The sequence below is a fragment of the Excalfactoria chinensis genome, chromosome 1 (assembly GCF_039878825.1).
Source record: "Excalfactoria chinensis isolate bCotChi1 chromosome 1, bCotChi1.hap2, whole genome shotgun sequence".
Lineage (NCBI taxonomy): Eukaryota > Metazoa > Chordata > Aves > Galliformes > Phasianidae > Excalfactoria > Excalfactoria chinensis.
Window position 1 is genome coordinate 166193094 of NC_092825.1, and position 15242 is coordinate 166208335.

The following is a 15242-nucleotide window of genomic DNA, read 5'->3' on the forward strand; positions in this document are numbered from 1 at the left end:
CCACTGATTTTTGTTTGATGAAATAACCTTCAAGGATTCAGCAGTCCACATCATTCAGCCTACAGAGAACCTGTTGTATCAGCACTACGATGCTTACTACAGAAAGGGAATTATTATTCTAAATGATTTTTTTTCCTCCTGTTTTGTAGTTTCTGAAAATGCTTCCAGCTGTTCAAATGTCTGATGCCTTTTCCTTTCTTTTTTCTCTTTTTTTTTTTTTCCCTCTTTTGAGAGACTTGTATTTTTCAGCAGCTTTGTGTACTTTCAGTAATGTGAGATCTCTCTTGTGACCCGCAGCGTAACTCTTCTTAAATGTAAAAACCACTGCAATCCTTTTCCAGCATTCCTTATGTCCCCACTGGGGCTGCTGAACTGGCTGCCCAAAAGTGGCTTTAGAGCCGCTCCGTGTAACTCCGCGTCATGCTTTTAATCTGAAGGCGTACCGTGTTTTGGACTTCGGCTGCTATAGAAAATAAGCAGTGAACATCTTTCTTTAGAGGAAATTATAGCCTTATGCGATTTGGAGATAATAACATGCAATTAAGACATACCGGAAAAAGCAGACATGGATTACATTTGATAGTCTGAGGTGTCAGCTGTGCTTTTTTTGTGTGCTTTTTCATGTTTGATGTGATTGTTTTTCTGATTCACCGACGGTGGGCTGGAATAGCGCTTAATAATTGCTTTCTGGTGGAGAAAATGCAACTGGTGCGACAGCTGAGTAAAGAAGGCAGGGAAGGGAATGGAAATAGAGCAAGGAAATGTTGAACGTAGGTTAGAAACCAGGCATGAAAAATAGTTGATACAGAAGCAAAATGACCTCTGGGTTAAGAGCTGGGAGACTACAGTGGGGTGTGTTCCTTCCAAGTGTACTCACAAGGTCTAACATGGAGGTTACAGCACTGTTGCTAACAAGAAGGTGTTCAGGAGGATTTCTGCTTTGTGTGCAGTGGGGAAGCCAGGTGGAATAAGTCAAGCTACACGTTGATAAAACACGGATTCTAAGATGTGGAGTAGCACCTGGTCCAGTGGGTCAAACATAAATCGGTGTGCAAAACTGAAAACGAATGTCATCAAAGTAATGGAGCTTAGTGCCATGGATGATAGTGAGGTGCAAGTGAAGAGCGTGGATCACCGTAACAGTAGTGTTGATGGCTCAGAAAGGATGCATTACGGATTACCAGATGATTAAAATACCTAAATTGTGTTAGAGAGTTTGAAAGGTTGAACACCGGTCTCGTGAATAAGAGTCTAATGAGCTGATAGCTGAGATTAGACACGTTCACTCCCAGGTTTTCTTTTTTGACAGCAGGGACAGCTGAGCATTGCAACACGAGCAGAGGACTCTGCTTGTTGATCAGCATGAGACATGTCTGTCCAAACCAGACAGTTTTCCTCAGAAACGTGCCAGAGTTTGGGTTAATTCACAGAAGCCCTATAGCCTCAGTTCCACAAGTGGGCAGTCATCTCTTCCAGTCCTGGGGGCTGTAGATGGAGTGGTTTCGGAAGGGCTGCGTGCTGGGTTGCCGTCCTGCTCACAGCTTCGTGGCCATGAAAGGGTTGATGAGAGCTGGAAAAGCAGTGGGAGCCAAAGTGCTTCCTTGCTGCTTGTTAAGTGGGAGGCTCTGCGCATACGGCATTTCAGAGTGCTTCTGGGCAAAGTAGTGGAGATTTTCTTTTCCCAGAGCCAGGGATTTGTTTACATGGCGTTGGAAACATGTTCAAGTGAGTGCCTTACCCTGGTATATTCACCGTATGCCAAAAGAGGAATATTACATTAAAATGAGAAGACAACTTGAGAGCCTAAAATGAACAACTGCAGAAAGTGAACTCTCGGGTTTCCCGGTGAGAAGCACCGTGGGAGCACTGCTGGTGTGCTTGGGGGGGGAGGGGAGGAGATAAAAGATAAGGCTGTATAAATCAGCCCGGCAGGACAACAGCGGCCCCTCTGATCTGCCCCAGCTGAGCTTTGTTTGCCTTTCACGTTTCTGTGACAGCTCTTCCCCAGCCGGCTCCTGAAGAGCAGCTCTGGAGCTGTGCATGTGTAGGAAATGAATGCAGCTTGTTGTTCGCAGGATGTATCCAAGAGATCTGTTCAAAACAAAATGCTTAAACCAGAAGCAAAGTGCCGAGAAAGATCTGGTTGGTGTTTTGCTGGTCTGTGGTTTCAAAGACAGAGGAACGTTAATGGGATATCTGCTGTCGTGCAATCATCTGTAAGCCTGTAGCCTATGGGGCACCTTGCAGGTGGCTGAAGTTTGCCATCTGACATCCTTTGTGGATGGTCCACCCCACACATGGCACTTCTCGCTCCAGAACATGGACTGCCAGAATACAGATTTCAGGCATCCTCCTTTAAAGTCAAAACGCCTGGAAGCACCAAACTTACTCTTATTTGAAGGTTCCATTTTTCATTCATTTGTTCCTGGCTGTGACTGAGTTTATACATTAATAAACAGTATCATATAGCTCTATTAAAAGGGTTACAGAAGGTGTTTTTAATTAATCTTTGGGACGTCTTAGGTTTTAGGAAGTGGCTTTTGGCAGCTGTCCCTCTGCCTCCTTCCTTTACTCTTCAGCCATCACTGAATGCACCACTTCTCTACTCCTACACCCAACGGGTGGGAAAGACGAGCAGGCGAGAAGCTGCTGGGGCCATGGCCAGGAGCTGGAGGTTGTAACAGTGTCAGAGGGAAGGCAAAATGGCGGGTGGAACATTCTTCCCACCCTGCCTGTATGTGTCCATGCAGCCTGAATTGAGTCTCTCGGTGCGAGGCAACAGTAGGAGAGCTGAGCCTTGGGGGAACTGTCCTGGAAGTCACCTGCTGAGAAGGCAAAGCCCTGCCAAGTCAGTCAGAGCCACCTGGTGCTGCGTGCCATGGGGCAGCGGCTGCCAGTGAGGTGCAGCAGCTGAACAGTAGTAGTTTATCGAGTTGGCATTTGATTGTTGGCCCGTGTTAGGCAAATGTCTGCAGCAACCCATAACGTGAGGGCTGGGCAGGCACACTGACTGTACACACTCCTACGTACCCCAGTATCTACCCAGTCACAGACTCACAGAATCACGGAGTGGTTTGAGTTGGAAGGAACTTTAAAGGCCATCCAGTTCCAGCCTGCGCCATGGGCAGTGACACCCCTCACCAGACCACGGTATCCAAACCTGAAGGTGGGATCCAACTAACTCACCTTGCCCTTCTTATCATGAAGCCAAGTGCTCATCCACAATACATTTCCACTGTTCCAATGGAGTTAAGGACCTTCACTGTTTATGGCTGTTGAGGATTCTGTCCTGAGGCTCTTTGAAGGTACCGAGATCCCAGGAGCTGAGCTATAGAATGGGCTTGGGGTGCTGATAAGACACACAGAGGCATCTCATTGAGCATATGGGAGGAACTGAAAAGTGATCTGATTTCTTCCCATGGGTTTTAGAAGTAAGAAAGACAGCAAAAATTGACTTGAATGTCTTAAAACGCCTCTCTTTGCATCAAGAACTACTACAGTTGTAGCAAAGTCATTTTATGAGAGAGCCCTAGGGGATACAAGTGATACGGCAACTTCTGTAACACTCCAAAACATCTATAAAACTAATTGTACGTGTTATCAAAATGATTCATACTAGCCGTGGTAAATCCCATTCATTTCAAGCAAGAGTTTAAGTCACAGTTTGCTGCCTCTTAACAGCTGCACAAACAGAGTGCACTGTCGCCATGGGGTTGAAAAAGTGATAGCATGTCACCTTTCGAATTTCATAAGAATGTGAGATGTAATTGCATGCTTGGAGATGGAGGCAGTACTTTTGGGATCTGTAACCCAGCTCAGTTGTCAGAGACAGGAAAACAAATAAGCAGAACATAAAAAAGCCTCCTGTGCTCAGAGATGGCTTTAACCGCAGAGGCTTTCTGATCAGACCTGTTTCCTCGCCATCCTTCTTGTTTTCCCATAACTTGAAAAATAAATACGTTTAATTCTTGCCTCGCCCTGGCTTGCCTCCAGCTTGCTGAGCACGTCCCTGGAGCAGAGAGGAACTGCATGTCTGCTGCACGGCTCTGCTGAACCCAGCTAACACCACGGGCCGTCTGCTCAGCACAGCGCCGGCTTGTTGGCGGTGTTTTCCCTAAACAGGGATTAAGATAACTTGTTCTACTTAATCAAATTAGTTATCTTTGATTCAATCAGGTTTTTAAGCCAAATTCCCAAGACAAGGTGGTTTTAGTAGTTTGTTTGGTTTGTAATCTGTTTTCCAACATAATCTGCTTAATTCTTTTTCTGTATTTGGTTTCTGGCTGTCTGAAATGTGTGTGTAAAAAGGATGTCGGCTGGCTTGATACAGGGAAATAGCTAACTTAGCATTCACCATCTTGACAGTTCCTCACTCCTTCACTAAGCCATTCTGTCTTCCAAGCCTCTCCCTGGGTCAGTCAGGAGTATCAGTCTAGCTGCTCCGAGGGCTGTGTTTCATTGGGTTTATTCCACTTCTTTTTTCTTCCTCTGCTTCACATTTGTTTCTCATTCTGCCTCTCACCTCCAGCTCTGTCTGCTTCATCTCCCGTGTGAGGAAAGGCTGGGTAACCTGGGTCTGTTCAACCTGGGCAAAAGAGGAGGGAGATCTGAAGGGAGGTGGGAGGTAAATAGATGAGGCCAGGCTCTTCTCAGTGGTGTGTAGCAATGGGACAAGGAGTAATGGCCTAAAATATGAACATGGGAAATTCTTTACTAACAGGCAGAACTTCTTTATGGTGAAGTTGACGGAACACTGGAACAGGCTGCCCAGGGAGGTTGTGCAGTCTCCTTCTGTGGAGATATTGAAGACCCATCTGGACATCTACCTGTGTGACCTACTGTAGGGAAGCTGCTTTAGCAGGTGGTTGGACTTGATGATCTCTTGAGGTCTCTTCCAACCCCTGCAAGTCTATGATTCTGTAATTTTGGGGGAAAAAAAAGAAAATTCAGTTTTTTCTGAGTATCACCAACCAACGCAATGGCCCTTCTGGACACATTCCTGGGCACCCAGCTCTAGATGCCCTGCAGGAGGGGGTTGGACCAGGTGACCTCCAGAAGTCCCTTCCAACCCCAACCACCCTGAAAGTCTGTAAAAGCTCAAGTCTTATCAGAGCTCTTTCTCTCTTTATCGGGACCCTTTATGCCAACTGAAAGCATTTCAAATTCCAGCCACCACATCCTAGATAACAGGTCGTTTCTGTGTAACCAGTTCAGAAAGGCAGCACTTGTTTAAATAAACAGGACCTTTGAGCATTCCTCTTACTTTCCAATTGCTCCCCTAGGTTTTTAGGCTGGTTTGCAGCAGAAATGGGACATGCATCTATGCTCTACTTCTGTTTCCTCCAATAATTTTTTGAGTCCATTCTTTCAAAGAGCTAAAAGTCACAAAGATGCTGATGGATCTTTGGAGAGAGGAGATGGAGGCATTCCCTCATGCTCTGAGCTCCTCTCCGCCAGAGGACCTGGGGGGAGTGATGACTTTTTGGTGCTACCGCTCTCCACAGAAGGAGGTCCATCCTTGCTCTCAGCCAACCAATAGACCACACGTTTACATTTCATTAGCCCTGCTGCTCTGATGAAGTTTTCAAGGGCCGACATTAGTATGGCGCTGGCTTTTCCCGGGAGCTGTTAGAGGTGAGATCTACACAGACAGCTGCTATATTGAGACCTGAAACGGCGACAGCGTTGTGCACATGGAAGTGGGAGACATACATAGGTGGAGCTGGTGGTTTGGCTGAAGTCCCAGAATTTTATTTCATCTCTCTCTAAATGCTGGGCAAATGATCGAGTGGGTGAGAAGCTTTGCTTTCCTGCCTGTCTGTCGGAGAAAAGTCCTCCTCGTGCCAAATCCCCTGAGCTAGTGCTAGGGCCCTCCCTTTTAATCTGTGGCTGCCTCCACTTTCACTGACCCGAAATCTGATTTTCTTAATCCTTTAGGTTACCTTTGAATATATTTTCTTTGTTTTTCTTTCAGAATCCACTCAGAAAAGGATTTGAGTCCTCCCTGCCCAGGAATACTCAGCTCAGAGGAAATCCCCCAGATCATTAGGATAAACTTCTCCAAAAGAGTGGTTGGGTAATGGAACAGACTGCCCAGGGAAGTGCTGGAGTCACCATCCCTGGAGATGTTTGAGAAATGTGTAGATGTGGTACTTAGGGTGCAATACTGGTGGTAGGTGAACAGTTGGACTAGGTAATGGTAGAGGCCTTTTCTAACCTTAATGATTCTATGCTTATATGTTCAGGCTGTCTTCCCCTAAGGAGAAATCCCACCTGGAAAGCAACCAGTGCTGTCATTCCTAGTGTAAATGGTGCCCATATGGCCAGTGTGTTTCTGTTTGCCCTTTTACTACACAGCTATGAGAAGTACATAGGTCTTTGCAAGCTGGGGACCAATAGGGTGACCAATGGCAGCACCCAACAGGAACTACAAGGTCAACTTCAGGGAGTCCTATTTTCCCATTCTGGGAAACGTTTGGATTCTAATGGCGAGGATCTCGCTTGGGTATTTGACGGTGAGGGTGTTGCAGATGTTATTCTCTGCCTGCTATTCAGTCTGCATTACTGTCTGTGCTGGATGGAGCGGGATGCAGCTCCATTTTTATGACAGCACGTGGGATGATGCGTGTTAGAATTTCACTTCAGTGTCTGTCACTACATGGTGCTCATGAGCGCGTAGATGCATTTGCAGCCAAAACCTGTGAGGATGGGTGGGGTTCAGTGGAATTATTTCCATCTGGGTAATGCAAAATGTACCGTCATGTAAAAGTCTTTGTACTTCACTAACAGGCGGCTTTCTTACTGCTAGGTTTTAAGAGCCAGTTTTCTAAAAATGAGCAATTTGATTTTTAATTTTTTTTAATTTTTTTTTTTTTTTTTTTTTTTTTTTTTTTTTTTCCCTGAAAAGGATCCTAATTCTTCACTGCCGTCCAACATCTGCAGATATCCTGGGGCAAATAGGGCCCACCAGAAGCTACAAAAAGAGCCTTTCCCTCACCCCCAGCTGCCCTCCCCTGACAGCTCCATGCCGTTCCCTCGGGCCCTGTCGCTGTCACACAGAGCAGAGCTCAGCGCTGCCCCTCCGCTCCCTGTCAGGAGCTGCAGCAGCCATCAGGCCTCCCCTCAGCCTGCCCTGCTCTGGGCTGAGCACAACAGGGGTCTCTGCTCCTCACACACCTTGCCCTGCAGAGCCTTCTCCATCTTTGTAGCCCTCCTTTGGATGCTCTCTAATAGCTTGATGTCCTTCTTATATCGTGGGTTGGAATTAGATGATCCCTAAGGTCCCTCCCAAGCCAAATCATTCTATGATTTTGTATTTAGGCTTCCAAGCATATTTACGGCTGATCTCTGCACAGCTGGGAGATCTACAGGGTGAATGAGATGTAGCAGGCTGCAATAGAAAGGAAATCAGAAGGCTGCTTCTCTAGGACAAGAAACTGTCTGCTTCTAACTGAGTGAGGAAGCATCATCTGGCAGACAGATACTTACAGGAATCTCTGTCCCAGCACTTTGCCAGCGCCTTGAGTAAACTCAAACACTATCCATTTGTTGATGAAAGCCACAGGGTATGTGATTTATGGCATTCCTGAGCTCTTCCTTGTGGGTCCCATAGCCTGTTGAAATAGAAAGAGCAAGCTGAACACACAGGCTTGATGCTTTTTAACGCATCAAGAGACAAAGTGGTATTTTTCCATCTGAAGGATGGAATTTCTTCTGTCTGAGTCCATCTGCCCTGTTAGTTAAAAAGCGGTGCATGAAAATAACTTTGGGACAGTTCTTGTCCATTTGAGAGGGTTATTCTGTGAAGGGTGCACTGCTGCTGTTGGCTGTATCAGTGTGAAGTGGCATCAGGTTGGGCAACAACTTTCTTTTTCTCCTAAAACAAAGAGAACCGATTTGCTCAACTGATGCTTGAACTTCCTTGGGTTAAACTCTGCTGCCGTATGTAGTAAGAGTCAACAGAAGCGTACAAGACAGCAGGTTAGCAATGTGTGAACTGAGATGGTTCGGTGTGTGCTGTGATTCTAAGTATGTAGTGTCCTCCTCAGTTTGCCAGGTGCAGAGTTTAAGTGCATGAAGTTAGAGGAAAAGAGGTTGTGGAATCGGTCTTTCCTTTGGCTTCTCAAATATGATTGTCAGCAGAAGTGTAGTGAAAATGACAATTGGGGACCCTCATGTGCATGCAGGTATGGCTGCTGGTCTGCTTGGTCAGTGCAGCCATACTATATTCCTGCACTGTCCGTCCATGGTAGGGAGGTACGCTGGTGTTCATCAGCCCTTCTTTGTCACAGCAGGGTCCAGTCAAAGTCTTCAGATGCCACCAACCTTGGTGGAGAAATTGCATTCACTTGGTGAATGTTCCTGTCTGTTCCTGCTAAAGAGCAAGAAATTGCAGCTCTAGAAGCTCTGGGAGGGATCCATGGAGTTCTGGCTGTACATCCTACGGTGCTGTTTATAGCTATTTCTTTTTTCCTAAGTCTCTTCAGTTGCCCTTTGGGATGTCTGGGACATTTGGATTTGTGCACTGAAGCACGTTTGGAAGAATTGAAATAAAGGATTTACTATTTTTTTTTTTGGTCAGTTCTCACTTCATTTTGTAACCTCTGCTGGATGCAGAATAAACACTTGTGTAGTATAAAAGTCTCACCTGAACTGTAACTTTTCCTGTTTGAGTTGGAAGGGACCATTAAAGGCCATCTGGCCCAACTCCTTGCATTGAACAGGGACACCTACAGCTTCATCAGGTGCTCAGAGCCCCATGCAGCCTGACCGTGGGTATCTCCAAATCTCTCTTTCCTGATGCTGTCACTGAGGCCGTGCCACCAGCCAGGATCACGGCCCTCCATCAGCCCCCATGACTGTGTGCTCTTAGAAAACATGGCCACTAATCCATCATTCAGCCCTCTGTGCAGAGCAGCGTGCTCCCTCCCCTACCAACCCACGCTTGCTTCATCCTACTGAGAGCACTGCCTGATCAGGCAGAATCAAATCGGCTCATGTGTGATATGAAGAGCGAATGGGTTTGAGCAGTGCTCACACCAAACCTAAATCCAGACTGAAGCGCACCCTGACAGCACAAAGTGCGCATTGTGTGGCTTTGCTGCATGGACCTCAGCTCCATGGCTGTAAGAATGCTGCACCCTCACTTTGAGGACAAAACAAAGCAGCAGTGTCTGAAATGGAATGTGCTGCAGGTAGCGAGCTAAGCCTCCATCACCAAAGGCAGCGGGAGGATTAATTAAGCGCAAGAAGACTGTTGCTTGGAGGGACTTCACAGGAATGCAAACCGAAGGCCCTCAAAGAGCCCACAACAAAGGGCAAAGCCATGCGCGCTGCAGCTCGTGCCAGGATGAGCTCTGTGGGATTAAGGGCTTGGTCTGCCTTGCAGAAAGGGCAGGAACATCGCTGCCCTGGAGAGCAATGTGAGCAGGAAACATTTTCAGGTGGTTTTTCCTTGGTAGAGTGGATTAAAAAGTTGCAGCCTTGCTAATGACATAAATGCTATATCTGATACAATCAAACGTGTATGAAAGTCTTAAGATCACTTGTAATTTGTTTGGCATTGTGGTTGGTTTCCAAATAAAAGACCATAAGCACCTGCTTCAATCCCTGTTTCTTTCTTGTTTTTGACTTTCTGTGCTTGGCTGGGCCAAACCAGCGCGATCCTGGCAGCAGCGGGACTCCTGGAGCTGCCTGTAGTGGTACAAAGGGGTCCAGGTGAGACAGAAACTCTTGTTTTTCAGATACTACAGTCAACGTTTGTATGGGATCTACATGCCTGTGTACAGCTGAAGCACCTGTATTGCTCGGCTTAGCTGTGGCTCTCAACACAGCTTGGCACTGAATGCGTTCACCCTCAGCTTTCCACATCAACCCCCTGACTCTTCACATATGGCATGAATCACGCTATAGAGCTCACCGCGCCCTTCACTAACTGTTCTGTATGTGAATTGCTCTTGTTCAGGTACGTGCCTTACATCCACTTTGGAAACATTCTGTTTCTTCTCCCAGAGATCTGGAGATCTCCAGATCTACAGCAACGACAGCTGTAAGTGAGTAAGATATAAGCCGCCTCATTTGAAAGCTAAGTTAGGCTGTAAGGAGCAAGGAGCGAAGCAGGCTTTCTAACATCCCTTTTCCCTGCTCTGCAAGGATAATGAGCAAGGGATGAGGACGGGTGCCACTCCTTGGTGCCACAGCAAAAGATGAGCAGAAGAACACTCAGGAATGCAGCATATGGGTACAGTCACATAAGGAAACCTCACTGTTCTGCATTCAGCTGCAGTCACTGCTTCTTATGTCTTTACTATAAGAAGTCAGGCACATTTCCTTTCTATCAAGTAGCAAATTGCGTGCATGGTTTTTCTTTTCACCCGTAGGGTGGTGACTCACTGGAACAGGTTGCCCAATGAGGCTGTGGATGCCCCAGCCTCAGGATGGCTTCCCTTCATTCTGTTATATGAAGAACACCCCACAGCTTGGTGTCATCATCAAACTTGCTGTAACACACAACAAACGTACAACAGACTGAGAACGACTCAAATAAGGTTTTATTCACAAGTAAAAAAAAAAAAAGTATTACAAAGCAATTTATACAAGGTTTTAATTTACATTCTTTATAAGATCATTTAGAACAGCACTGTAAGTCCTTAGACGTGATATGTGGGCAGTCAAAATGCGGTGGTAGTGTATGTTTTCTATTGGCATGTACAACATTGCTTGCCACAGGCAATATAAAAAAGACCAATTTGGTTAAATTAAGGACAGAAATATATACACAATATACATATATTTGAACAGCACTCTTTTCATTTCTCCTTCCACTTTGCTCCAAAGCCATCTGTCACTCATGTGAAGATGTGCGCTCTTCTACCTGGAGCTGCTGGACAAAATCATTATACAAAGCATAAATTCCAATGGGAAAACAGACTTACTGTGACAGATGCTGGCAACAGTTTGGAGCACAGCAGTTTAAAGAGCTGTTATTAATGAGAGGTTAAAAACACACACGTTCTATAAACATCCTACCACGTAATGAAATGCACGCTGGATTTTGTTCTATTTGCAAGTATTTACAGAGAGGCACCCATCTCTTCGTGCTGAAAATAGCATTTCAGCACTGCCTGTACTCAGCCTAACCATTGCACAGGGTTAATCTTCCACCGGCTTCTTCAAAGAAGTCTCTTTGTGTTGTGGAACATGACCGTCTCATCGTTTCCATTGCCATACAAACCACATGCAGAAAGATGAGTCACATTTAATGCAAAATCGCATTTGTTTTGCTGATTGCTTTGCTTTTGTCAAGGCACATCATTGGGAATTTCTACAGAACCATTGCTAGAGGTCACAACTGGCAGGTTGGAGCCTGTTGGATGCAGTGAGCCAGCAGAGGTTACAGGGATCACTCACAGAAGTTAAAACTACGTTAGGGAAAAATGGCTGCAGAATCCATATCTTTATAGGAAGTGCTACAACAACCCGCAGTCACAAAAGCCATAGAGAACAAACAGGGAAGGAAGTTGATATTTATGAACTGGGCACGCATGTAACTCCAAGGATTCCATTCAGAGCTGTTAAAAAAAAAAAATACTTGGAATCTATTTTTATGTGTCATATGGAATTTATACTACCATGAGAAGGACAGTGACCTGAATTAAAGACATAGGAGGTCTACTAAATGAGTGAAGCTTGAGACCATCACTTTAGTAATGAAAATAATTCATTACTGAAAAAAACTAGTAACAGATCTCAAAGCATGAACAGTTGTGTGACACACCTGCTGACTTTGCTGTCTTGATGTGAGTTGACTACATATATTTCAACATAAAAAATACACCAACAAGTGCTGTTTTCCCACAGTGGGACTTCCAGCAACGTAACACCCCTTTCTACATAGCTGACTTTCACTAACCTAATGCACGGCCAATCTCCTGCTACATTGAACAAAACAATGTTCCCTCCCACAAAGTAATTGGGTGAAAGGGACTGCAACTACATCATCTGTAACATGCAAATTTTGTAACTCCCCAGACTAGCTTATTGACTACAATGTAATATACCATAAAAACTTCAGTTTATCAATAGACGATCCTCACATAAATAGAAATGTTTGATCCTTAAGTCCTTCAACAGCAGGAAACTGAATTAAAAACTGCAACCAGAAAACAATTTCAAATGCAAATGTGCAAGCAGAGTAACTGGCAAAGTCTTGTCCCAGGCCTTCTCACATCTGCAGCCATACTGAAGGTAACCATGTAAACACATTAACGTATCTGTATTTCTTGATATATTTACACACATTTGTATTGCTCACTCCATTGGACTTCTTGAGAATCTTAGGGACTACAAGGTTCTTTTTTAATAAGAGATGCAAATGTTCCTAATCGTGCTCTCAGGGCTCCCCTAGGATGCTCCTTAAAGTTTCACTTTACAGCTGTTACGGCTCAGATGCAACTGCTTAGAATGTGTGAAACGATGCCGCTATTTTCCAGCTGGTTTTGAAACTGTGTGACACCGAAGACCAGGCTGTATTTGATGACAATCAGTGGACGAGCAACAGGGAAGCACAATGTTGTAGTGCTGAGGGAAATAGCTTGTTTTCCTAAATGAAATTGAAAGAATGGTGGTTACATAAACTCAAAAAAAATCTGCACATGTTTTTATACATGTCTATAAATGATAAAAAAACACCCCACTGCTGTATGTGAAAAGTCACGTAAACCTGAAGACTGAACCTGTATTACATAACCATTAAAAAACTTCTAGGTGCACAAAAATAGTAATATGCTGTCGCCTTCTGATTTTATCACATTATCATTTGTTTTGCAATATAACAAAGTATGGCCCTATGCAAGACTGCAGCCCACCCACCCACACTGAAAAGACCGTCCTTCTCTCAGAATGTTTCAACAAGACACAAAAGAGTTTTTCACTTTTTCATCATGTTAAAATGGATATTTAGTCCCTTAAAAACTAAATGCATGTTGCATCGGTAGCCTCTGTGAACTATGGAATAGCAGCATTAAGATTTGCAGTCATTGCCATGCCATTGTTCCTTCCTAACTATTCCAAGAGAATGGCTGTCACCTAATGATGGCCTGCTCCAAAATGAGACTGTGACAACTGCTTAATGACACGTGGGCTGTTAGCGGCAGACATTGACTATTCGTCTTCCAATGGTGCACACAAAACTATTTCTAAACTGCAGGCTGTACTAAGATATTGATGAACCTGTGAGCCATCCAGATAAGGCCAATATCTGTAGTGACTGCAGTAGATTTTCAGGGCAATATACAAATTCTACTGAAGTAAATAGCAGACAAATCCTTGACTCAGAGCTGTTTACCTCCCTTTTCTCTTCTTGAAAATGTCATGTAAAGGATGAAGGGTAATTTTTCAAGGAGCCATGCAATACGTGTTTCCAGGATGTGCACATTTTTGTTAAAAACTGATTACTTTCTACTTTTTATTTAAGAACAGTATGAAAGTGACATGCAAACTGAATGGAAGAGGATCAAAGGAAGGCCCTTTATTTCTGCAGATGACCTGAAATTTTCATAATAACTGATAGCAAATTCTTTTAATTAAATGTGGTGCGTTATTAATGTTATTAATATTGGTTGTATTCTGTTCCTGTCTCTGTCTATTGCAGCTTTCCAGCCACAGCCTACACAGCAGGTAGAATGGTAGAATGGTTGAATGACACCACCAGTACACATGCTATATATGGGATCCTTTCACAGATGAGCTACAAGTTGCTCTCATAGAATCATAGAATCACAGAATGGCCTGGGTTGGAAGGAAGGGGACCTCAAGGATCACGAAGCTCCAACCCTCCTGCTGCAGGCAGGGCTGCCAACATCCACATTTAATAACAGACGAGGCTGCCCAGGACCCCATCCAACCTGGTCTCACAGTTACTTCCAATAGTGGAAAAAGGCAAACAACAACAAAACAGAACAGATCACAGCTAATGTTCAAAATGATGTGAAGACCACAAAGTAGAGCGACTTGCTGTGATGCTTACACTGTTATGTTTAGAGGCAGTTGTTTATTTCCACGTCTCATTTTGACCTGAGATTTGTGTAAGCACTGAGAAATTGAACGCTGAGATTTTACAGATTAAGCTGTATTCCTATTTTAGGGCCAAACTGATGACACAGGAATACAAGTGGCATTTAAAGCGTTTGAGATTCTCTTCTGTTTCTGCTGCTTCCTTAAGAACGTGACAGAGAAGGCTTTGTGCATATTTTTAGAGGAATGCTTGCATGTCCTCCATGCTTTGTTTAAGATAAGAAAAGACGTTTCCTCATAAACAAGGACTGGCCGCACATAATAGCTTTGCATAAGACTATGAACTGCTATTTTTCCCCTGAAATGTAATTAGAACTTGATAAAAAAATGATTGGTGTACAGGCCTACGCTTCTGTTCTGGTTCGTATTAGTTCAGCATTACAGCCTGAGTAATTACACCTTTCAAATTCAGTCAGTCATTTTAAAACATGAAACTCTTGGATCTTTTGTAGAGCTGTAACTTATTTCAGGAGCAGCCAGGTGTAATCTTTGGAGAAACATAACTATATATTCTTTCACAATGCTATTTTTATCTAGCTCTGAGTGCCTGGGGAACTCATTCTCACTCCTTCTTTGTAGTTGTATTTCTTACCTCTTTATCAGTCTGTAGAGTCATCTGCTGTTCCATTACACTTTGTCTTTGGCTGGGATTCAGCAGCAGCTGAGTTCTGAAGTGATGAAACTTCTATATATGTTCTATGCTTGGAGATTTCAAAGGGCTTTGCCATGTTTCCATCAGAAGACTTAGCTGAAGTAAGTGCATCACTTAGCTCCTGGTTATTATCTGACTCAACGGCAGTTGCATTTTCAGTCTCCAGACTGCAGGGTTTTGCAGCAACTCCAGCCAGTTCTGAATATGATTCACAGAAAGAAATGCTGTCACAACAAGCTGAGTTTTGCATCAGAGGCCAAGCATCTGAAATGTCTCCACAAGCAGAGCGTGAAAGAGAACCAAGGAAGGCAGGAATCATTTCTCCAACGGAATCAGAAGTCCTGCAAAAGGATAAAAGGCGAGCGGTTTGAAAAGCATTCCAGCAAATATTATCAGTATTGTAATTATCTTCATTAGTGACTCTAGGTATTTCACACAGATTAAACAGGGTCATATTTAGTCAGTACTCGAGAGGCATCCTGTCCAAAAAATTCTTTTGAACTGGAAGCCAGGCTGT

General features: G+C 44.3%; 1 protein-coding gene across 3 annotated transcripts in view; it reads right to left on the minus strand.

Moving 5' to 3' along the window:
* Positions 1-10529: 10529 nt before the first annotated feature.
* Positions 10530-15242, minus strand: part of TNFRSF19 (TNF receptor superfamily member 19) — a 55105-nt gene continuing 50392 nt past the window's right edge. For all 3 annotated transcript variants that reach the window (XM_072336963.1, XM_072336972.1, XM_072336953.1), the window contains exons 9-10: positions 14666-15066; positions 10530-12601 (exon numbers count right to left, since the gene is read on the minus strand). In XM_072336963.1, coding sequence (XP_072193064.1) covers positions 14673-15066 — 394 coding nt within the window. In that variant the 3' untranslated portion in view covers positions 10530-12601; positions 14666-14672. The remainder of the gene's footprint in view (positions 12602-14665; positions 15067-15242) is intronic.